At 37.4% G+C, this 23,588-nt stretch overlaps 1 protein-coding gene and 1 long non-coding RNA gene across 4 annotated transcripts in view; one reads left to right on the forward strand and one right to left on the reverse strand.

The window, feature by feature from the left end:
• Positions 1–23: 23 nt before the first annotated feature.
• On the reverse strand, positions 24–23,074 carry CFAP300 (cilia and flagella associated protein 300). Of its 3 annotated transcripts, XM_072850663.1 has the most exons (7): positions 22,904–23,074; positions 22,315–22,396; positions 20,601–20,673; positions 14,680–14,846; positions 12,235–12,407; positions 4,826–4,892; positions 24–421 (listed from the first exon to the last, which is right to left on the reverse strand). In XM_072850663.1, exons 1-7 carry the CDS (start codon positions 23,011–23,013, stop codon positions 290–292), a joined length of 804 nt encoding a protein of 267 aa, XP_072706764.1. In that variant the 5' UTR covers positions 23,014–23,074; the 3' UTR covers positions 24–289. The 3 variants fall into 3 exon arrangements, with proteins under 3 accessions (XP_072706764.1, XP_072706765.1, XP_072706766.1); XM_072850664.1 differs by lacking the exon at positions 4,826–4,892; XM_072850665.1 differs by lacking the exon at positions 22,315–22,396 and having other exon boundaries at positions 22,904–23,026.
• The window catches only part of LOC140646552 (uncharacterized), a 31,408-nt gene continuing 27,066 nt past the window's right edge, over positions 19,247–23,588 (forward strand). The window contains exon 1 of the long non-coding RNA XR_012040483.1: positions 19,247–19,366. This is a non-coding gene — a long non-coding RNA (uncharacterized lncRNA). The remainder of the gene's footprint in view (positions 19,367–23,588) is intronic.

Here is a 23,588-nt window from a genome sequence, read left to right on the forward strand (position 1 = left end):
GGATCTGAAAAGCCATCTAGAGAAATACCTTTTATTAGATAAAACGGGGGAGGGAAGGGGGGCCAAAACTGCCAGGAAAACAGCTTCAAGAAGTATGCCTTTGAAATACAGAAAAGTTACAACTTTTGTCACTAACCCCATAGTAACATCTACGTGAACGTGTAGCCCTTCAGAGCGTGTAATCCAGGAGCACATCCTTCCTCCTAAGAAAACTGGGCAATTTCTACCTGAATTCATGCAGAGAGAAGGCCGCCTCCATTACGAAACTGGAGAAAAGCCAGGTTCATAACTAGTTAGGAAATAAGCTTCCACCAAAACAGTGATAGAGCGTGTGCACGTGTCGCTTGCAGGGATCCACAATCAAGTAGGCAAAAGTCTGTTCGTGGCTTTTGCTTGAAGGGTAACACAGGCCATTATCATCCTGAGAGGAAGTTAAAAAAAAAACAGTATTAGCGACAACAGGGATACCCATGAGAGAAGTAATAAAATCTGAATGCAATGTATCATTTTGTTCCAATTGTAACAGTTTATTTAATGGCAAAATAGAATAAATACACCAGAGTTTATTTAAGCAGCATTATGTCTCCCCGAGGATCTTGACACTACAAAATGCACAGTAGTTCTGTCTGAATAGTTCCAATAACCTTGAGGTAAATCTAATATTAATATAAACTGTAAAATTAAACATGTAAGCATATGTTTACACAATTAGAGCCTAAAATACAGATGATTTATATAATATATATATATATATATATACAGGTGATATACAATGGTCCAATCATGTTTCCTTTGAAACAGAAAAAAATTTAGGGACTCAATACATAAAGCTGTAATATCAGTAATTCTTTTTCACTTGGCATTTGCTAATGCATCTGTTCCATTTCAAATATTGGCAATTAAGGAAAACTCTCATTACAGCTCTTATTAACGACTTTGAACTGTTACTGAAAACAGTTTGTGTGCCAATCCTCAGAAAGGGTTTGAAGGGAACTGAGGCACCTAGCTCCACAATCCTCATTCTGAAAAAAAAGACATTTAGCTGACAACCAACACTATAAGAACCGGGAGCTTCAATTCAACATCTTACGTCTGCACATGTCAATAAAAGCTTCAGCACTGACAGGGCAGCACAGCTTGACATGCGCTTCAAATTCAGTAGGGATCCAGAAACTAGATGGGGGGATTTTTGAAGGGTTGGGGGTTTTTTATGTATTCAGCCTGGTAACTGAACATCTAAAAGATCAGCAAATATGTATCCGATACGTCCTTTCTTTTAAAAGATGTAACAGTTTCCTCCTGCTCCCCAACACCTTCATACAACAGTTGGAGAGATGTAGGTTCTGTTCCACTTTTTTGCCTGAGGGAAACTGCTATATTGCATATATTGTCCATTTTCTCCAGGAAAATTTTAAACTCCTGGACTACAGACTTTTGTTGAAGCTGTCTTCCTTTACATAAAATAATCTATCTTTTTTTGGACCAAGGAAACATGAAAACTGTAACCTCTCTCAGTGGGTAAGGCAGTCAGCTTAGAAGGAAAAGGTCCATTCACAAAGGTCCAAGGACCATTTGTGAATTTTACCCAGTAGCTGTTACTGGCACCTCATTTTCTCTACTGTTATTTCAAAGAGGATGAACCTCCTACTACACGTTCTGGTGTCTTCCTTTGAGGGATTATTCAAGACAATAAATCTTAAATTAAGATAAGCACCACCATAACATCATTGTTTATGACAGGTAGAGATTTGATGTTTATTCACAGCATTTTCTGATGGTAGTCAAATGCCACAAGCTAAAAATAGCATTCTATTTTTAAGCAAAGCAGTGTACAAGCTCTGTAACTCCAATTTTAAGATGCCTGGCTCTCTTCAGGTGTTTTTTAGGGATACATGTGTATCAAACACTGGATTCTCAATTGCAGTAAGGAGAGCAAGCTTTAAGATTTTACAGTACTCAGCATCACAATGCCTTTGGAGTTTGAGACAAAAATAACCTAAGCTCATGCACGAAACCAAAAAAAAGCAAGAGAAGACCAACATCAAGATGTGATTGCTAGTTAAACTTTGTTCCCATTGCTACTGAAGATCCCACTCCTGCAGACCTTATGGAATCGACCGATGTCAGTTAAGGTTTTGATGGTTTAAAGGCAGTGTTAGCACACTAAAAATTTGTTCAACAACTGAAGAACAAAAACGAGTTAAGTTCTGGTGATGAGGCATTTCAAAAAATTCCAGAATATACCAAACCTAGTATCAGGAAAATAATAAGTACAATCTAATTAAATGAAAAGGGTTCTTAAATTTATTTTAGTTGGTATAAGAAGTCAAAAAACCCCCTAAAATACTTGAGCATAAAGGCTCTGGAATTTACACAGGCTTATGCTGGTTTTTAGAGCAATAGGGTGCAGGGTGCATGTACATGAATTAAGAATCATACCAATTCCATCTGCCGTGTGGACTTTGGTTCAGACATGCAGGGGGTGTAATGATTGATTTACTGGTGTTAGAGTAGGGGTTTTTTTTTCTTTGTAGAAACACAGATAATCAGCTGATGATTTAAGAGTACATATGCATAGCGTAATGCACAGCATAATACAGAAATAAAGATACTGCTGAACATTTCTGAAAACTGCATCATTTAATCAATTTAAAAAAAAAATACTTTTTGAATAAACTATGCATTACACTGACTTCTAACACTGCCATAGTTCGGGTTCAGGTAAAAAAAGTTCTAAAATACCAGTTAGCATCCAAATACTTCAGCTGTAACAACACTTCATTATATGCAAGCCCCAAAGCTCTCAAGGGTATTTGGAGTTCAACAGAGTACTTGATCACAAGATTTAAAATTATTTCTCTTGTGATGCCCAGGTCTATCAAGTTTTGATGCCTAACAGATCTACAGAAATTGATAACTACACCTTAATACCTTGAAATATTTACATCTCTACTAGTGTGCTTTTTTAGATACTGTTTCCAAAACAAGGGCTTCTTAGCCACAGCTTTAAAACCAAATAAAAAGGAAGGGATGGTGTCAGGATGGTGTTACATAAAGTTCTTAATTCCTGATTCCATTTGTACTTGTGCAAATATACAAGTATATTTATTTGTCCATTTATTAATCCAGCTTGCAAAAATGTGTGTTCTTCTAGCTTCTCAGCTACTCTTCAAGTCACTTTTACCAGAACAGCTTTTTTTTATTTATATCAGGCTAAGAGGGTATGTCCATTTCTTTCAGATACAAACCAAGAAAACATGGCTTAAAAATTGTCAGCTCAACATTAAGATTATAATAGCACAGTCTACAGTTATTTACCAAAAGAACTCAGAAAGTAAATCTACTGCAGAAATGTAGTTATCTCCTTGAGAGAAACTTTTCATCACAAGCACAAGACATTTGTGCTCCAGTAGGTGCCCTTCCTGTAATTTCCAAGTAGAGTTTAAAGAGTTTTGATCCACAGAGCTGTCAAACAATCTAGACATACCCATTTATGCCTTTCTCTATTCTGAGAGAAAATTCTTCAGGATATTCTTTGATGGAAATCAGAATTTCAGAATTCTCCTTCACCTCACAAATTTTCAGAATGTGCAGCACTAAAGCCCAATTTTCCCCCCAGGCTACAGGGAGGATAGCCTGCTCTGTATTTACACTGGATTTTCTTTTGTCCATCCACTTTTTTGTTTTCAAAAAGTTGCTGAAGTTTGTCTTTTTTTTTCTTTTTTTTTTTAATACTGATTATATTTAATGTATGGCAAAGACAGTTAGGGGAGCTCTTAAATATTATGCATCTACCTAAACATTGAAATCTGCAAAGTTCACATCAACACATTTGATTCAGAAATGGGGAAGAAACAGTAACAACAGAAGAACATCAAGTTATCAGGGTTTTGCTTTTTTTATTTTATTTTTATTAAAGTCTGCAGCCTAGTAGAAAGGTACATTTTGATGCACCCATAAAGTGCTTATTTTCAAAAACCTTTCAAAAGCTTTTTATGAATCACACATAGTACTTAAAAGATTATGACCCAGAGATGAACAACTGGGCTATTGGCAACTTACAGGGAAGTTTGTGCAGTCTGAAATGACATGAGCTAGTTCTTTTGAAAGTGGGTACATTATCTGACATTTAATTATTACATATTCTGGTTACTCAAGAAGAATTTGGAGTAGTTCATCCTACTGTAACAATTAAATGACAGATATGCTGAATCTAGTAAACATGCAGCCAGTTCTCAAACTTATCTTGATGGTAAATGTATGATTTTGCAAGAGAAACAGATAGGAATGAGACTTGACAAGGGAGGGAAAAAGAGGTTAGCAGTCATCTCACCACCCCAGCCTTTTTGTATACTAAGCTTCCTTGCAGTCTTTGCAGAAACAGATGCCATACAAGCTATGCAGAAACCTCTAGCAATAGTTCTAAAACCAGAACTATACAAAGTCAAGAGTGGATTCTTAATTCTTACTGCTATCTCAAGTAGATCTAAAACCAGAATTACTTAGACCTAAAGATATGGGTTTTTTTCAGAAACTAGTTTCTGGATGACTATTACGACTTCAAGTGTAATCCAGTAAACCTATTTTTAGTGAGCCACCAAATAAAACTTTAGTTGGTGGTTATTGACGAAGAGTTAGTAAAGAGGATGAGGAAGCAGGATGAGATCAGGGAAAAGTTCATGAATAAAAACCAACAACAACTATGGAAAAATAACCCGTTAAAATGGAATATTATGCTTTCGTTGTGTCAATGTCAATTCATTATTTTCATGTTATGCATGTTACTTCCAGTAAAATCCTGTACCAAAAAACTATTAATACTTACATATGCAGACACTCTGAAGACTGTAGAAATAACACTTATTTCTTTTGTTTCAGGATTCTTTTGAACACTGAAATGCAGGGGTATAATACATACTTAATACGTACAGTAAGCACTGATTATTAGAATCCTTCATTTAATAAATACATTTTTAACATATGCACTGTGTTCTCACTCAAATTTGATCAAGTTTAAATTAATAGTTAAAATGCAACTCATGCCACATTGACCATGAAAAGGTATGTTGACCATTCTTAGAGAATGTGGATATTATGACATTTTACTGAAAACTATTGAATGTATCTAGTCATCTGAGTTGGTTTCACTGTTTTCAGCTACTAAATCACAGCAGTATTACCCAGGCCTAGATGACTCCAATATAAAGATTGCATTTTGATAGCTATGAAAAGTTATTCAGCTAAACATTTTGTAAAAATCTTTTCACATATTCTTTGAGAAAAAACACTGTGAACTGCATCTTAATGCAGACTACAAGAAGTAGCAGCAGTACTGGTGAAGAAATACAGACTTTAGCTTGGTTTTAATTAATATATAATTATAGTTTAGGTTCATTTTCCCTCCTTTGGAACGTTGTATATCTAGACAGCTATGCAACTTAGGATGGTATTAGTTCTGAATTTTTGTATTTCTAGACTGTATTTGTTGTGAAGACTGCCATTTCTTCCATCACAATTACTAATAACACTAAGATATTATTCCAAAGCATCCAGGCATCTCAACATATTTTAAATTTAAGTATTTTTAAATGTATAATTTTTCCTCAGGTCTGCTTTAAGTGATGTTTACATTTCTTCATAAATTAGATCATGTAACTTCTGTTAATTTATCTAATTTCACAGATTCCTATTTATATTAGCTCACTACCCAGCAGCTGAGCCTTATAAATTCCTTACTTCTACAGTTCCAAGAAATGCATAGCTCAAAACCTGCCTCGTCACAAACAGGTTCAGTTCCCAGGAAAGGTCCCAATATAGCCAAGTCACTAGAGGATGTGTGTTAAACACAGCCCAGTTGTACACCGCACCAGCTCCCACCTGTCTGTGACAGCAGTCCCCTCTTACCACTGCTTTCACAAAGCTTCTTTTTGTAAGAACAAACAAACCCCAAATCAACCAACATCATCTTTGTGGATTCAATCTCTCCAACCAATAAAGAAATTGACTCTCTGATTAACTGATTTAATCTGTAGAGTAATGACACAGTCATGTATGAATTAAGCCTATACTTTCCTGGGGTGAGTCAGTAATGACACTTTCTCAGAATTTTTTGTTGCAACTGACATGTTGATATACTCAACAGTGGATTAAGACGGCATTGCTGAAACTGGTACTGGCCCCAGTTGTCTGCCTTACCACCCCTCTAGAGATTACTGCCTTCCCAGCAGGGACAGCTCAACTGGTTCATGACTCAGCTTCTGAACCACTGCAGTTTACAGAGGAGCGTATTAAGATAAACTAACATGGATGTCAGTTTATGCTAACTTACCAGGCTGTAAGCTGCAGCAGTTCAGAAACTGTTTAACCATCTCTGCTGAAAGAGTGACAACTTTCAGAACAAGGTATAGAGGGTTCGTGGGGTTAGCACTTTCTACCATATATCACCACCCCCAAAAGCTACAGTTGTATTTAAGTTACTCTGGCTTCATATTCTTGTGGCTGAAAACAATGCTTTCAATGTCTGGTTTATTAATTTTTATGTTATCTATATCTAGGATACCAAAGTAAGGGGTGACAGAGAATAAGTCTTCCTATGTATCCCACTGCCTTGAGAAATTTTCCCCTTGTGGTTAGCTGCCTGTAAGTAATTTTTCAGACTGAGTGTTTGTTTCTAGCACTTTGGTTAATTTTTAAGGCAAAATAATATATCTGCCAAAATCAGATGAGATTCTTCCCTTGCTGACTTGAAAGAAACCAGTAGGTTGCCTTTGACAAGCTCATTTGCTCTATTTCTTTTTTTTTTCCTAAAAGGTTTTAGAAAAAACTACCTTGTCTTCTTGAAGAGGATAGTATTTCCTTAAAAATAGTCTTAATACCCCCCTTTGTTCTTTCAAATTGTTAACTTCTAAACTATTCATTGAATATGGTAGTTCTTTCATAATTTTAATGTGCATCTATTCTCTTTTTATGAAAGGCAAACTTCCTCATCGTCTCTCAACTCACTTCGGGTTCTATTTATATCCTAACCTTACTGGCAATATTTTATTAGGCTTTCCAAACATTAAAAGAACAACTCAATGCTTTCATATAAATTCATTTATTATGGGGGAAAGGGTATGGAGATGGCGCAGAAGGAAGGAGAAGAGAACAAAAGACTACAAGATACTACAGCAGCTGTCACCATGGAGAGACACTGTCAGAAAAATCAGGGGTTAAGTACAGAAGACAAGATTTATCAACAAAGATTCATAGGTGATATTTTAATTAACAAGTTTTTGTCATGTAAATGTATTCTTTAACTAAACCAAAAATACTACAACAAAGATTTTGAAATTATTTAGATTACACGGGATACGACACAATGCTAGAATTTTGGATGGATTCAACTGGTCACAGACTAATTACTGCTGGATTAGTAACAGACAACACGTTGTGCATTAATTAATTAGGAAGCAATTATTACTCTTTTTACAAAGGGGAAACTGTCTGCCATTTAATAGTTGTATTTGGAATTCCCTAGCTGTTCTTGTAAAATATCTAGAGCGGTTAATTTCAAAAGATTATTGCACTCCCTCATAATAAAGCAATATACATGGAAATGCTTTAATGAAATGAACTCTCAAACCTTTTGACACTATTTTGAATTCTAGTGTCTTGGAGTTAGAACTCGGGAAAGGCCAGAAGAAAGGCTGTAACAAAGAGAAGTGGGGAAAAGCTCGCAATAGGTCTGCCACTCCCAGCACTAAAGACACTTCTGTGGAACTCTTCACACCAAGGCTCTTTTCCATAAGAAAAACTGTTACAGGACCAAACAGTGGTGGTTTATACCTCTATAAGCATATCATGATTAGACTGAGTTCATCTGTGGGGGCTATTTTTCAATGCACATCATATAGCAGCTAATAATTATTGTACTATCCATTTGTTTTTCACCAAGCCTTCTGAGCTCTCAAGACATAAAAATTAAAGCTTAAGAAGAGTACAGTTTACAGAATTTTTTAATATCACAAAGAGTTTTTGGTATCACTTTACAAAGAGTAGAAAGTATCCAATGTGACTGCAATCCAAGATGAAAAGAAACCAGATGGAGGACAGCAGTCTAGAAAAGAAGAATTTAAAGAATAGTCGGTTTTCAACAGGAATTTGAAGGTGAACTGTTTGGTAAACAGAATTTAAGAGACCACTACTCTCATTAGCAATTGTTTACTGAAAATAAGAGGCCATAAGAAAGCCATTTTCATTGCCTTATTTTCTGGTGTAATTTGTGCAAAACTGAAGTAAGTAACACAGTGCACAGCATGGACTAGAAATTAGAAATTAAGTCAAGACTGTGGCATGAGCATCCCTCTTCAGAGCTGCATTGCTTATCCTTTCACTGGCTTTTTCTCTGTTAAGATGGTGGTAACAAACCAGCAACATAATTTTGGATAAACTGGGGGCAGGGGGAAGTGAGGCAAAGCAGGAGGCAACCATGATCGTGAAGGCGGAAAGAAAGTCTGAAATGTTAAGATCAAAAGCTTTTCTCATGGGACCGACAGAGAACTTAATATCAAAGGAGCAAGATAAAAGATTTAGTTAAACTGTGATTTTCTTTTTCAGCTGCTAGTCAGTGTTAACACCAGCTCCACTGGCAGCGATAAACCAGCAGATATTTATAGGCACAGAAATGGAGACACACATGGTAGATAAATACTGATGATCAGTTATGTCACATGAACTGAGCAGATGTACTTCAAAACTTTGGAGGATAGAAAGCAATCTGCCAACTGGAAAAAACAAACAAACAAACACCCAAACACCAAAAAAACCAGGAATGGATCTTGAAAGGTTTTCTCCTGATATTGTATAAAGGACAGAAGTAGCACACAAGAGAAAAATCAAGGGCCAACAGGGAACAGGTTGAGGGTATAGAAAAAGCAAATGTTGAAAGCAGGATGAAATTGTGGGGAAGATTTTGGCAGATGCTTTTTTTTTTTTTTTAAGTAGCAAGAACTACTTGACATCCTTATCAAATTTTACAGCAGGAAAAGGAAAAAGAAGGGGAAAAGGTTTAAGGAGATAGGAAGGTAAAGAAAAAGTGGCTTAGAATAAAACTTGAACATGTTTAGGAGAAAACAACTCAACAGCAAAGGGAAGCAATAAAGTGAAGGAACTGATTTGATTTGCGCTTTGTCCTAGGTCAATTCAACAACACAAGAGCAGAAACAGCTGTAGTCAATGCAGAGTCAACTAAGGCCAAGGATTAGAGTAACAAACAGCTTGTTTCAAGTGCAGAGTGAACAATTTAAAAGAAAAGGGAGGGTAGAGGTGAAGCACTGATGAATCCTTTTATGTCATATTCTGTATTTCTGAAGACCCCACTTGATTTCCATCTACGTATGATATGAAAATATGAAAACTAAGCATACTAATAAGAAAGCTCTGGTGACTAATCACAGTATTCAAATTACTACATGCAGCAATCTAAGTTCATTATTTCTAAAAAGTCTTCTTGGAATATTGGTAACACTCAATTTCTCTGTTTCAGTGGTTTCTCTAAAAGTATCAACTGTTCCACTGCTACTTTAATCATTTATTTTAGATGACCTTGGGAAATAGCACGTGACTAGCAACTTGCACCCTGAAAAGTACTGACCATTAGAAAATTTGAAAGCTGCTTAGAAGTTATTAAAGATTTGTAAGCTTCTTTGGTTAAGTATTACAAAAAATTCCAAAAACCAGCCAAATATTTTGTATTAAATATTTTGTTTGGATACAGCAATCTATACACGTGCTACAGAAATAAAGAAATACTCAGGTGATTAAGAATCACTGGGTTGAATCCTTTCACTGTATCTTTGTTCAGACATATAAATTTTACTCTTAAGTTTATCCTAAGACATTTTAAGAACAGACTTAATGAGAATACGTCTTACATGATTTTTTTCCTAATATGCTTGTGTATAATCTTAAAATAGGAGGTGAAATAACAATTGGTCATCACACCATTCCAAACAGAGCTGAGAAGGAAGAAAAATATCAATTCCTACTTTAAGCAATTTGAAGCTTTTGTAGTGTACATTGTAGTGCATTACTTAGTATCCACATTATTAGAGTTCTTGTACTCTCTCTCATTTCAGGGGTCTGCAATTGTTTTCCATTGTTCAGGTTAATATTGTTCTTTATACTATCCCACAAATACTTATTATGAGTGGCAAAGTATAATATAATAGAAAATTTTAGTAATATCATTGATGATCTTCATATTCCCATTAGCTTAGCTAGGAATGAGTCTTTGCATAACCAATAACTACATTTGACTTCCCACTAACCACGAAATAAGAAATTTTGTCAATTGGAGAAGTCAGCATATGTATATATCAAAACAGGGCAAAAAATTGCCTTTTTTTCTGAATTTGAACTTCTGATCAATCACCTCTAATCTCAAGAAAAAAAATACATAAAATTCCAAGCAATTCCATACACCAGACCTGGCAAAAAATGTGTGTTAGTCTACTGTGTCATGTTAACAGCCAGATTCTATCACCCTTAGCTTTACGCTGCAAGAAGGGTTTTTGTGGAATTAAGAATGCCAAAATCCAACTGTATTTAAAAATTTCAACTAAAGTATTTCAATTTTTAAATCCTAAGCCAAAAGCAGCTTGAGAGTAGTCCAAGACTATACATCCAAGACTTTGTTGATATTGTTGAATATTATTGTTGAAATTGTTGATATTTTCTCAACGACAGTGGGAACACAATGTGGTTTCAGTTCCATGCCATGCTTTCAGCAGGCAATTACAGAAACAAAAATCTTTAAAATGGATGTGGATTATAAAACACCAATGTCCATATATGTAATATAAAAAAAGTTTTTATGTGGAACAGATGCCATTAAAATTTCATATATTTTGCCATTGAACTACTACCATTGTTACACAGTATTTTGATAGTTGAAGACAAATAAGAATCACAGAATCACAGAATCGTATAGGTTGGAAAAGACCTTTAAGATCATCGAGTCCAACCATAAACCTAACACTGCCAAGACCACCACTACACCATGTCCCTAAGCACCACATCTCCACGTCTTTTTTTACCTCCAGGGATGGCGACTCAACCACTTCACTGGGCAGCCTCTTCCAATGCTTGATAACCCTTTCAGTGAAGTAAAATTTCCTAATATCCAGTCTAAACCTCCCCTGGTGCAACTTGAGGCCGTTTCCTCTCGTCCTATCACTTGTTACCTGGGAGAAGAGACCGACCCCCACCTCTCTACAACCTCCTTTCAGGTAGTTGTAGAGGGCAATAAGGTCTCCCCTGAGCCTCCTTTTCTCCAGGCTAAACAACCCCAGTTCCCTCAGCCGCTCCTCATCAGACTTGTTCTCCAGACCCTTCACCAGCTTTGTTGTCCTTCTCTGGACATGCTCCAGCACCTCAATGTCTTTCTTGTAGTGAGGGGCCTAAAACTGAACACAGGATTCAAGGTGTGGCCTCACCAGTGCTGAGTACAGGGGCACGATCACTTCCCTCGTCCTGCTGGCCACACTATTTCTGATACAAGCCAGGATGCTATTGGCTTTCTTGGCCACCTGGGCACACTGCTGGCTCATATTCAGCCGGCTGTCTACCAACACGCCCAGATCCTTTTCTGCCAGGCAGCTTTCCAGCCACTCTTCCCCAAGCCTGTAGCGTCGCATGGGGTTGTTGTGGCCCAAGTGCAGGACCTTGCACTTGGCCTTGTTAAACTTCATACAATTGACCTCGTCCCATCGATCCAGCCTGTCCAGGTCCCTCTGCAGAGCCTTCCTCCCCTCAAGCAGATCAACACTCCCGCACAACTTGGTGTCATCTGCAAACTTACTGAGGGTGCACTCAATCCCTTTGTCCAGATCATTGATAAAGATATTAAACAGAACTGGCCCCAGCACAGAGCCCTGGGGAACACCGCTTGTGACCGGCCGCCAACTGGAGTAAACTCCATTCACCACCACTCTTTGGGCCCGGCCATCCAGCCAGTTCTTTACCCAGTGAAGAGTACACCCGTCCAAGCCATGAGCAGCCAGTTTCTCCAGGAGAATGCTGTGGGAAACCGTGTCAAAGGTGGTGTCAAAGGCGGTGTCAAAAGCTTGCGGATTGATTATGATAACAGCCCAATTTTTGAAGCAGTAATGCACAATAAATTTACACAAATCAACACAAAGTGTCTACGCACAGCACATACAAATACAATTGTATAAAACAGAAAACACTTACCTCACCAAGTCTTTATATAAAGCTTTTGTAGTTTCTAAGTATGGGCCAACTACATCTTCAAACTGGCAAAGAGTTCCTCCAATGCAAAGATGCTTAAAAAGACAGAACAGAAATTCCTTGCGATCCAGTTGACTGAATAAGTCATAGTGGTCTGAATCTTCCAGAAGCAAGATCTTGTGGAACAAGAAAATAACAAAGAAGTCAAATAGATGAAAATTCCTTATTTGAGATTAAGTTTATAAACAATGTGACTGCTTTGCTGTATGTCACACAGAGTTTACATCCATATAAAAGATATGAACTAGGGATGGAAATAAATAAGTACTTCTCTCTAAATCCTTCTTCCAATGATGCATTTATGTTCAAAATTTATAGATACAATATAAAGCAGAATCACTGTCAGTTTTGTGCCCGCAAGACATAAGGGAAGACAAGACTCTTGTCTTGTTATTCACTGGTTAATTGCTCATCATGCTAATGAAACAACCAATAATCTGCAAATAATCTAGCTATATTTGGTATGTCGATCACTGCCAATTAGTTTGTCTTTGGTAACTTTGCCTACATTTGCTTTTTTACTCTAAGTTTACACAGTTATCTCACATTTGTAAAGGAATCCCAAGGATCTCCCAGAGGAGATCACTCAAACTCGCATCATTCTTTACTGCAGACTCTAGTGAGCCTTTATCTGTAGCCTGGATAAACCAGACATGCTATCTGGCTTCCTCCATGTGTCTCACCTGCCTTTTGCTGCAATATTATGTGAACACAGAGGACTTGCTAGATTAGTGCCAACACTGTGCACTGTAAGGGTGGACAGGAATTGTAACTCAGTGTGGCTACAAGACGTTTGAGTCACATCAGCCAAACTGCAGATGCCAACTCAGGCAAACTGGTCAAAGCTAGAGATGAGCTTACTGCTCTCTGGCCCTCTTTAGAACATCACTACACAGTCTGAGTGAAAAAGGGCCTGGGCAGCAATTGTTGTTGATGGCCACCTCATACGTATCGAAACCCCCTTCTTGGTTGAAGCAAGAGAAGATGTGGCAGGTAGGAGAGAAACCTGGAGTTTTGCAGCTGAGGGCCACCCTTTGACACCAGGAGATAGACAATTTGCTGCCCCCTACAGTCTACTGTCCTAGGGCACTGACTAATTTAATCTGAAGTTTTGACGCTGTTCCTGGAAGATTTTGATTCTTAATTCTTTCTTTCATCTTAGGTCTTACAAGTAGGAATCATGTTCATTTCAAACAAATGTGAATCCTTCAACTTGCAGACACACACATCCCTTCCAAGGGAAAGAAAATGGAAAGAGACTGAAACTCCAATGATTTCTTATTTTAAATGTTGCCTCTAACTTTCCTACATCCAATATACTTAATTTTCAGAAAACACTTCACATGTACCCGACTTATAAATAAATACATAGTATTTTGAACTGCTAGGCTACAAACCACACCTGAAATTCAAACACGAGCTTGAGTTCTCTCCTTTACCCAGAACTTGACAAGACAGACCAGTATTTCAGGCCACATCCTGTAACCAGTGTCACTGGTTCAAATACATTGCCTTCAAAGGATTTGCCAAGTGCAAATGAGTGCAACTCTATAATTATTAAGTACTTATGATGATTATATATACAAGGAAGAGCAAAATCCAGTTCTCCCACACTATGCTTTGCTAATGCTAAACAAACATAAGTAAAAAAAAAAATTGGTTTAGCTTATGAAGTCAAAAGAAACACTTACAGTGAAGACATACGTTGATTAAGAAGGTGCCACTGTTAGAGAGATTCTTTTTCAGAATAATCTGCTCTCTGACACCTTCACTGGAGTTTAACAAACAGTTTTTGCCTTGCAGGCCTGTTCAGGAGTTATATTTAGTCCTTTTCCAGTGTTACACTGAAAAGTAATTTCCCTTTTCACAGTTTCCTCTCCTTTGTTTCAGTGAAAATACATGAAGATGCCTTTCCTGAAATGCCTTCACATATGATATGGTCAGCATTCCTGGCCAGGAATGCTTCAGGATATAGCTATTGAGTACATTCAATTTCATCAGCTACCTGGAAGGTTGGGTGAACCCACAGCTCTGGGTATCATTGGGACCTTTCCATTAGCACCACTTATTTTCCCATCCTAGGCAAATGAGTAGCTGCATTTCCCCCCATACACACCCAAGCACTGACTACTTGAGACAAGGGTGGGTAGAAGAAGGTTTTACCATTTCTCCCACCTACAGAGGAAAGAGGGCCCACCTGGAAAACAGCCATTGCTTTCACACGTTCAGGCGCTGCAGTGCCTCAGTTGTTTCTATCACATGGCTATCGATGCCTATTTTTACCATGGCAAGTATGTATTGTCAGAAAAAAAAATACTGAAAAATGTGTCCTTACAGTACCTAATAGAGTATGAAAAATTATAAGAAATTATTCATTGCTATACTGACCTTCCTTAATTCATCAGAGATGAGAATATCGTCGTAATAGTCATCATAACATTTCACAATATCTCCAGTTTCTCTAACAACTCCTTCAGAGTACAGCCGATCAAAAAATGACATGGAAATCTGTGTACAGGGCACCACTGTAGCTTCAATTTTTGTCACTTTGGAACCTGGAATACATAGGAAGGCTTCACTCCATGTCTCTTGCAATAAATAAAATCGGAGAATTTCCATGGACTAATGGTTTTACAGTAATTCATAATTCGACACAGTGTGGAAATAATCAACTTCTCTAAATGGTTGTGTATGGCATATTCTTTAAAAAAAATACAGATCACATAAGTATGACTCAATCACACAGTCCCTCAAAAAACAAAGAAAGCTAAGAAAGAAATGAGCATAAAGAAAACATTAAATTCATCTGAATGCTACCTTCCATTAAGGCTCATGTGTCTGCTCCCCCTGTTGGCAATACTATCAACCAAAACAAGTAATAGATGCAACACCATGTGAACTCAACATCACATTAGATCACACCCTTAAAAAATCATACTCCCGAGCTTAAGCCTTAAAGGATCTGAGGACAAATACCGAATTTGGCGTGATGAAGTACGAAAGTCAATAGCTGCTAACAGCACCCCACAAAGTAAAAACCAAATTGAACACAGCCCTGACAAATTTTTTGTTTGTTACATATTATATCTGAACTTTTTGAAGCTATTTTGTAGCTATGTAGCTATTTTTGAAGCTACTGTAAGCTTTACTAACCAGCTATTTCAGAAGATGAAAAAGGTACTATCAGCACTTCCTGTATGAATCTGGAGTATTATCTCTGTAATCATTAAGTGCAGAATACATTTCTCTATATTTTTTCTGTTTCCTGTGCTTGCAAGTCATCCAAGGCTTGATCCTGTTACTCAGACATCTAGTGCCATTTGAGATACCCTACCGTATTTTCCTTAATGAGGTATCAGTCCATAAGGGCACATATCTTCTCTATACACAGTGTTACATCTACAAATCTGTTTGCGTGGTGTTGGATAACTTATGGCATCTCAAATAGCATTAGACTCCATGTTTAAGAAGCTTTGGACTCTGTCCAGTTTCATCTGTTCTCTATGGTCCAAGTGTTCAGACCAAGTGTTAAAACATATTCTTTACTCATCTCCAAGTCCCCTTGAACGCCCTTTAAATTGCTTCTGAACAGGAGAGGGGAGGAGAGCACGAGTGAGCATGCAACACAAGGGCAACGTGTCTTGGCAGACGTAATATTTGCAGCATTCCAGCTTCCATGAGTTCACTCTTATCTTTTCTCCTCCGTAGGTTCCCTTGATGTGAGACTGGTCAACAACATCACAATATCAAAAGGCTTTTGACCATACAATTAAAGATAAAATTAAGTGGTGTCCTGACAAACTGACCTAAAGTATCACTAAAGACTAGCATTTAGGAAATGTCCAAATTTCACTCTAGATGTCAGTATTTCAGGAACAGAAACATGCCAAAAAGGGATGTATGAACAACGGTGCTTCCAAAAGCACCTATAATTTCATTCTGATCCTAATCTTTGCAAGCGCAGCATAACCTAAAATTTCTCTTGCCCCCACACTTCCAAAAAGTACTTGGGATTTCTTCCATATATTATTACATGGAGATTATTTATTCATAGGTTAAGTAGGACTGGCATTTTGGTATCTAAACTCAGGTAAACTGTACCGCCTACCTGATCAACACTAAGAAGAAAATTAAAGAGAAGTTACAAGTTGATGGCTTGAAAATGTGTCTACTTAAGCTAAAAATACTGGCATGAAATTTTATAATTATGTTATTGGGCCAATATGATGCAAAGAAAATAGGCTCTAGAGAAAAGCTCGGCATTTAATTGCTTGGTATCACATCTACAGATGTGGTTATGAAAAAGGGTACCTTTTATTAAAGAAAAAAGGACATTCTCCTACCTGTCCACATAGTGACTATCAAAAAATAATCAAATCATGTAACCAAAATCACAAGTCAGAAAAAACATGACTTACAGCCTCACAACCTAAGAAAAAAAAAAAGGTGATTTTTATTTTTTTTTTTTATTTATGCTTCCTCCCACCCCCTCACCTCCAGACTCCTCTAACTTCTAATTCTCCAGTTTCCTTTCACAGGGATATAATTTTTATTTTATAAGAGATTTAATTATATTTAGATTTAATTATAAGAGCTAAATCAGCCTCTAACATAGAAATTATTTTGTAAAGACCTATGAATCAAAAACTGAATCAAGACTAATAAAAATCAGATGTTAAATGACTTGAGAAAAAAGAGACATCTTACATTTTCCCAGTTATTGAGCTCAAAGTATAAGAAATTGAGCTATTTATAGGCCTTCAAATTGTTAGGATTTTATTGGGGGAGGGGGAGGAAAGGAGACACACTTCTGCTCCAAAACAAGATTTTATGAAAACTTTCATCAGGAAAAAAAAAAAAAATCAAGGGCTTTGTAATCTATTCAGTAGTTCAGAAATCCAAACTATAAATGGGAACATCTGAATATACTAGACTATACTCCTATTCTCCATTTGAGAGGTGAGATTTGAAATTGGAGATTCAGAATTTCCTGGAAAGGAGTGACCAGTTTTAATAACACTGTAAAAGCGAGCAATGAAATAGGAAGAAGAAATGCCTTGACAACTCTGCAAGTGGAAAACAAAAAACTGAGAAGTACTGAAGCAGATTAAGCTTCTTATAAAAGCAAGCTCTGGAATATCTATAAAGTGCTGCCTGTATACTTTTAAATAAACACGTTGCATATTTAGTATGGGGCAGATAAACCCCAGATTAGGTATATTTAGAATTCCCCCAAAGTTTAAGATTTTTACCTCAGGGAAACATCTTGCAACTTACTATTTACAAAACAGTTTATACAGAACATACATAATGCAAGTTCAGTGCTCTGTACTAAAAAGATGGTATTTCAACAGTAAAAGGTGCAGGTTGATGATTTATAGGTTCAAATGACATCTAATTTTTTTGCAAATTATAACCTATAACAGTGGTCTAAAAAACTGCTGATTTAAGATTACCTTCCAGATTTTAAAACCCCATTCCAAAGACAGCAATCGTTAGAGCTTCAAGTACATACAGCAACTCAAGACTCTTTCTTAGGCAAATACTAAATTTTTATTTACACAAAAAGACAGTAACCCTATCCCTTTGAAGATAACTTTTCAAGTGTTAATTGAGCTTAAGCAGATACAGTCCAGCCTCCCCAAGACTGCTGACAGGTGCAAGGCCAGTAATGTGTCCAAGGAAAAACTACTATTTAGTTTAGTTTTCATTGAAGCTATTTAAAAATACAAGACTCAAGACTTAAGTTGGTATGCATCAAATTTCTTCCTTTTGCTGTTTCTATTTTAGAAATAAGAGAGTAACAGATGAAGGGGGGGCTTAAAGCGAATGATAGAACTATCAGGTACTCTGCCAGGCAGCCAGGAAGAGAGGAAAAAATATCCCTACGACAACAGGCAAAAAAGTGTGGTGTCAGAATAGGTAATTATCTGTCTGATCCGATGAAGCAGACTAGAGAATATCCCTGTGTATTGTTTACCTAAAATGTTATATTTCAAGTAATGTTAAAGCTGGAGTCCTTGAGACAATGTACTATTGGGGGATTCTACCAGGAATCCCAACACATGGGGGAGCTGAGAAGGGAGGTACAAGTTGCATTCCTTGGGGACCCCATGTTTTATGCCACCTTTTGATCTAACAGATAGAGACTGAGGGTGTTATAGTTTGATAAAAAAAAAATAAAAATAAATAAAAATGAGATTAGACACAGGAAAAAAAAGTAAGAAAACTTTTAGAAACAGATTTTAGGAAAAGGAGATAGACAAGTAACAGGGAAGAGGTAGAGATAAATATGAAAGCGAAACAACACCCACTGAATTAAAAAGAAAAATAAATTATTAGTGAGAAGGTAAAAGGGGACCACATCCTGGAAAAAGACAAAAAGATTATGAAAACAAACACTCTTGTGAAGTAATGTTATATTGATGCTTTATATAATGCTGACATCTTTCTGTGGGTCCATAAATACTTTCTGCCCAAGCTCATGGCGGGGAGGAGAAGAGAGGTTTCTAAGAACCTATCTAAATCCCACTTATAGTATGCATCCACAATATCTCCCCCCTGCAAAAAAGCCTAACATTTTTGTTTGCAAGAGAATAAATACAGTCTTTGAATCAACCTAGATTATGTAATTTTCTTCAGATTTTCTAAAAAGCAAAATAAGCCCATTTTCAGTATTTTCTTTCAAGAACAGGAACTTATTTTTAAAAGAGTTATTCCACAGTGATAAGTAAATGGCACATCTGGATTAATATATCAGCATTTCTGAAGAAGAAAATACTAGAAGATGACTTTTTGCCTCCTCCCACTCAAAGCTAATTCTTACTATATTTTAAAAAAATGCACATGAAGACTAAGTATAGAAAAATGTGCCAACATTCCTCACCAAAAATAGGCAAAGAATGGGAAGATGAAATTTTAAGAGCAAATGGGGTATACCAGCTGTTCAGGATTTAGAAAGGGAACCCTTCCAGTCCTCGGAACAAAATGCATTGGTTCTGTGCTGAGGAAGATTGAGCAGAATCAGGAGTTAAACTGGGATACTTGGCAAGTGACCCTCTGCTCTTAACATGAGGTATGTAACCTACTGACCTTCACTACAGGGACTGGCAAGTCACAGGCTAGACAGATAGCCTAAAAAAATTCTTGCCTAAAGCAGGAAAAGGTTTACCCATAGTTTGAAATCTATTTATTTTCTCTCTGCTTGCCAGAGTGAAAAAGAGGTACCTGAAGGGGCACTTGAGATATTTTTTGCATCTTATATATTTCAACTGTTTTAACAGTCGGATACAGTGTTTGGAAAATGGATTTTGCTGACAAAAAGGTGGCAATGTCTAGTGTCATTGTATATAGTGGGGAAAAACCTATGCCAGTTCCAGAGAGTTGAAATGGAAAAGTTAGAAAATTCCCAAAGCTCCATTAAATATTTACACACAGTAAAGTACTTGCATACAAACCAAAAGAATTGAGGACTTCCCACTACCACATTTTAAAATATTCCTATTAAGGAAAATCACTTTGGTGATATCAGAGTTCACATTATGCATAAAATCCCATTGCATTATCACATGCAAATTCCATTAAATTTTGTGTGTCATTTACATAATCAAAAATACAATTTCAAAGTGGTGCCATAAAATTGTGTGCTATTTGCTTTTGGTCTTTCTCCTTTAGTGTCTCATCTCCATCTACAGACATAATCAAGTGTTATGAGCAGTTAATGATACGGCAACACACTAGAAGTCACCCTTATGCCATGATTGCAACTAGATCAACCTATGACATGGCTCTCTTTCTGCACCCAGATCACTTTTGTTGTGCAGATAGCATATTTACACAAGCTCAGGGGTGTGCTCCATCTAATCTTCTGCTCTCTCAACTTTCATTTGTAACAGAGCAATAATCTCAGATCTGTCCTAAGTAAGGCGGTTGCATCTATAGAAGAGTGTCTTTCTCCAAATATTATCTAAATAAGGTAGTACTATAATTCCACAACTAATGCAGTTTATTATGTCTGGATACATGATCAGGTCAACTGGATGTCACGAACCATTTAAAAACACTTCTAGTAGCTTGGTTTTATGGATTGATGCAGGGGTCAAGGAAAAAAAAGGGTAAAATGTGACAATTTAGTAACAAATTAGGTAAGAATCTTTTCTTATTATTTAGTAAAAGAAGTCATTCTTAAAGATATTTCAACCAGATGAAGATACACATATATGAACTGTCATTATTACAAAATGGTAAATTAGAGGAAAACAGTTACAACACAGACTTTTTTATTTAAGATTAATTTATTCTAAATTTACCCAATGTAGTCCATTGTCCTGAAGCTGAGAGCAACTTTAAACTGGAGTTCACGTTTTGATCATTAAAAAATGCCTATAATATTCAAATAAGAGAATACAAGTTAATGAAATGAAACATAGATTCAACATTTATAGTGCCTTGGATACTTTCAAAGCAAATTATAAGGATCTAATTAGTAAGTAGATTCAGTATGATCTTTCGGTTTGGATACTAAATGTCACACCACCAAATACATGCTTTTGTAACTTTGTGTAGCCAGTGTCTTTTATATATTAAAGATATCTTCATGTACACATTTATATATGCAGTATTAAGGTTTTACAGTAAAGCACTTTTAGTCCAAGGACACACAAAAAGGTTGTATGAAATCCTTGAAGGTACAGAAAATGGAAGAAGAGATGAAACAATTTATCTCTGCATGCAATGTTGTTGAAGTAAAAAATGAAATGCTAAATATGATTGTAAAATTTACATTTTTTAAATAAATTTGAAGCTTGGAAAAGTGTAGAGACACACAAAAATTATTAAACAGATACAGAAGAAATCCATAAGTTATTGAAGGGATGGAGAAGATGTTCCACAGTAAGATTTGAAGTATTCAATCTTATTGATGTATCAATTAAAAAAAGGAGACATGCATAGTAATGTTGGTAGCTGACAAGTTTAAATGATAGATAAGCCAGTTAAGAAAACTCACACTTATGTATATGCATACGAGCAGAGTGAATAATCATTGAAGAAGCTGCTAAGCAAATGATGGATTTTTCAGTCTCTGCATCACCAAATCTCTTTCCCACCTCTCTGGGATACAGAGAGATCAGACTATATAATGTAATGGTCCCTTTGTTCTCAATTAATTCACAGCTACTCAGAGTTCATCATTTCATAGTGATATTTTTACATTTTTAATTCAAAAGAGACAAGCATTGAGAAGGTGAATGCATATTTTGTAAACTTCAATAATTTGAAATGTTCATCAGTGGAAGATGAAATATTTCTGTACTTCTGTGTGAATTTCTTTAAAAGACAAAGGGGCTGAATTCTTTATCCAGGATAACAATATGAAGTAAACATACAACAAATCAAAGAGTTGTTTTTGAAACAACAGATGTAAAAACCACACTATTTTTAAAACCACAGATTATTATTTTTTTCTGTCTGCAAATAGATGAAAAAAGTGGAGGACACAAAATCACCAAGAGACTTGAGTTTCAAAAAGCTGAGAGCCCAAAATTCCAGTAAAAAGCAATGGTATCCAATAATTTTTAAAATATTGTATTTTCAGATATATGGTGCATATCCACATCTAATCGCACGGTGTATTTACTGTAACAAAGCAGTAATAGCTGTGAGCAAGGGTACCAACTGCATGTACGCTGTTTAAAATCTCCCCCGGGTGGACTTCCCAGCATTAAATGTGGTGGCCAAGATCAGCACCCAGTTCAGATTGCCATTCTTGGGAATCTTGAATGACTAAATTGTTCCCTCTTAAAACACAGTAACATTAGTACAGACTAAAATATTTTTACTGGACAATACAGTTAACCCGCAAAGTAGGATTGAGAACCACACCTAAATCACCTACTTTCAAGGAGACAGTGAGCAGGCAAATAGCATGCTAACACTACTACAATGTCTGCCATTACGCAGTTTTCCAATAGCTATACTTTAATGGAAAAAAGTCAACTTAAAATATAAAGGACTTAGAACTACCATAACGAATTCATCTTTTTGATAGGGCTTAAACTGCTGGTCAAAACTGAATGCTTGTGCTGAGATCCTGCCTTGCATGGACCTGAAATGGAAAAATGAGATTAAATACTCTGCAGACATACTAAGTACTTACTCTGCAAATTTGCCTAGGTACACTACATAAAGTCCTATTCTGACCAATAATTATATTTTTTCTTTTTTTCGTTCTCACTTATAACCGCCTCCCACCCTTCCTTGGAGGGGTGGGGGAAGCACAACCGCTGCTCAAGCAGCATCAGAGCAACGCTGCGAAGCTGAAATAGATCTTGGCTAACTCTGGAAGACAAGGATAAATGCCTTGCACCTCAGAACAAGCGTTTTATGTGCCTGAAAAATACCGAGGAGATTTCCAAGTAAAGGGGAAAAAAATATATATATAAAGGAAAAAAAGAGAGAGACACGGACCCGCCACCACCAGAGCAAGAGCCCTGAGGGCGCGGTGACGGCCCCAGCCCTCAGCACCGCCCGCCTTTTCCCCTCCCACCAGCCTCTCATCGCTCCCCGCCACCCCCAGCGAGGCGCCTCTCGCAGCGGGCTTTCCCCCTCCCACCATTTGAGGAGTCGGTCCCCGATGTCCCTGTCCTCCAGGCAGGAGAAAACTTTCTGGGGCAGGGAGCGGAAAACGAAGCCCGCCGCGCAGCGCCCACCCCCGGCGGACATCTTCCAGCGCCGGCGGCGGCTCGGCGGTTGCCGTGGAAACGGCGCCGCGCAGGCGGTGCTCTGCCGGCGAGCTCCCGCCGCGGGGCTCGGCCCCGCTCACAAGCGTTCCGCCGCCCGACGGGGCCGCCGTTCATCCCTCCCCCGTGGTGGCCGCAAAGGCATGGCTGCCCCCCTTCTGACAGGCTTTCTTTGATTTTTGCCTATAAAATCCCCTAATTAAACATCAGTCTTCTCCCCCCGCCCCTCTGCTCCTGTCTGTGCACGGGGAAAACTCTTTCAGGCTTGCCAAAGGGGAGCCTAGCAGACAGAGCCTGTGCACACGGGCAGGCAAAGGTGGGAGCGGGGCCACCATTGCTGGCTTAATCCACGCCAGTCCCAGTAACGTAGTACCGAAACGAATTACAAAAAGCGCAACGTTACGCATTGTGAAGCTCTAACGATTCAGGGCTGCTTCTTGCTTCCCAGGGTGTTCAGCCGTTTGGGAATAGCGAGGCTGTGCTTTCAAGCTCTTCCCAGTGGAAAATTTAAGGAAAGTACATCGTTACTTAAGGAAGTTATTTTTAAAAGCCCAGTAA

This window comes from Ciconia boyciana, chromosome 1 (genome assembly GCF_034638445.1).
Source record: "Ciconia boyciana chromosome 1, ASM3463844v1, whole genome shotgun sequence".
NCBI classification, from domain to species: Eukaryota; Metazoa; Chordata; class Aves; order Ciconiiformes; family Ciconiidae; genus Ciconia; species Ciconia boyciana.

Bases quoted from the DNA above. Each gene is read 5' to 3' on its own strand.
- CFAP300 (XM_072850663.1), bottom strand. From the start codon at position 23,013: ATGTCCGCCGGGGGTGGGCGCTGCGCGGCGGGCTTCGTTTTCCGCTCC. The intron at 20,674-22,314 runs GTAGTTCTAAGT...TGAATATTATAG, and splicing joins AAAAAGATGAATTCGTTATG to GCATTTTTTAATGATCAAAA. The intron at 4,893-12,234 runs GTAAGTGTTTTC...CCTGCATTTCAG, and splicing joins TTATATAAAGACTTGGTGAG to TGTTCAAAAGAATCCTGAAA.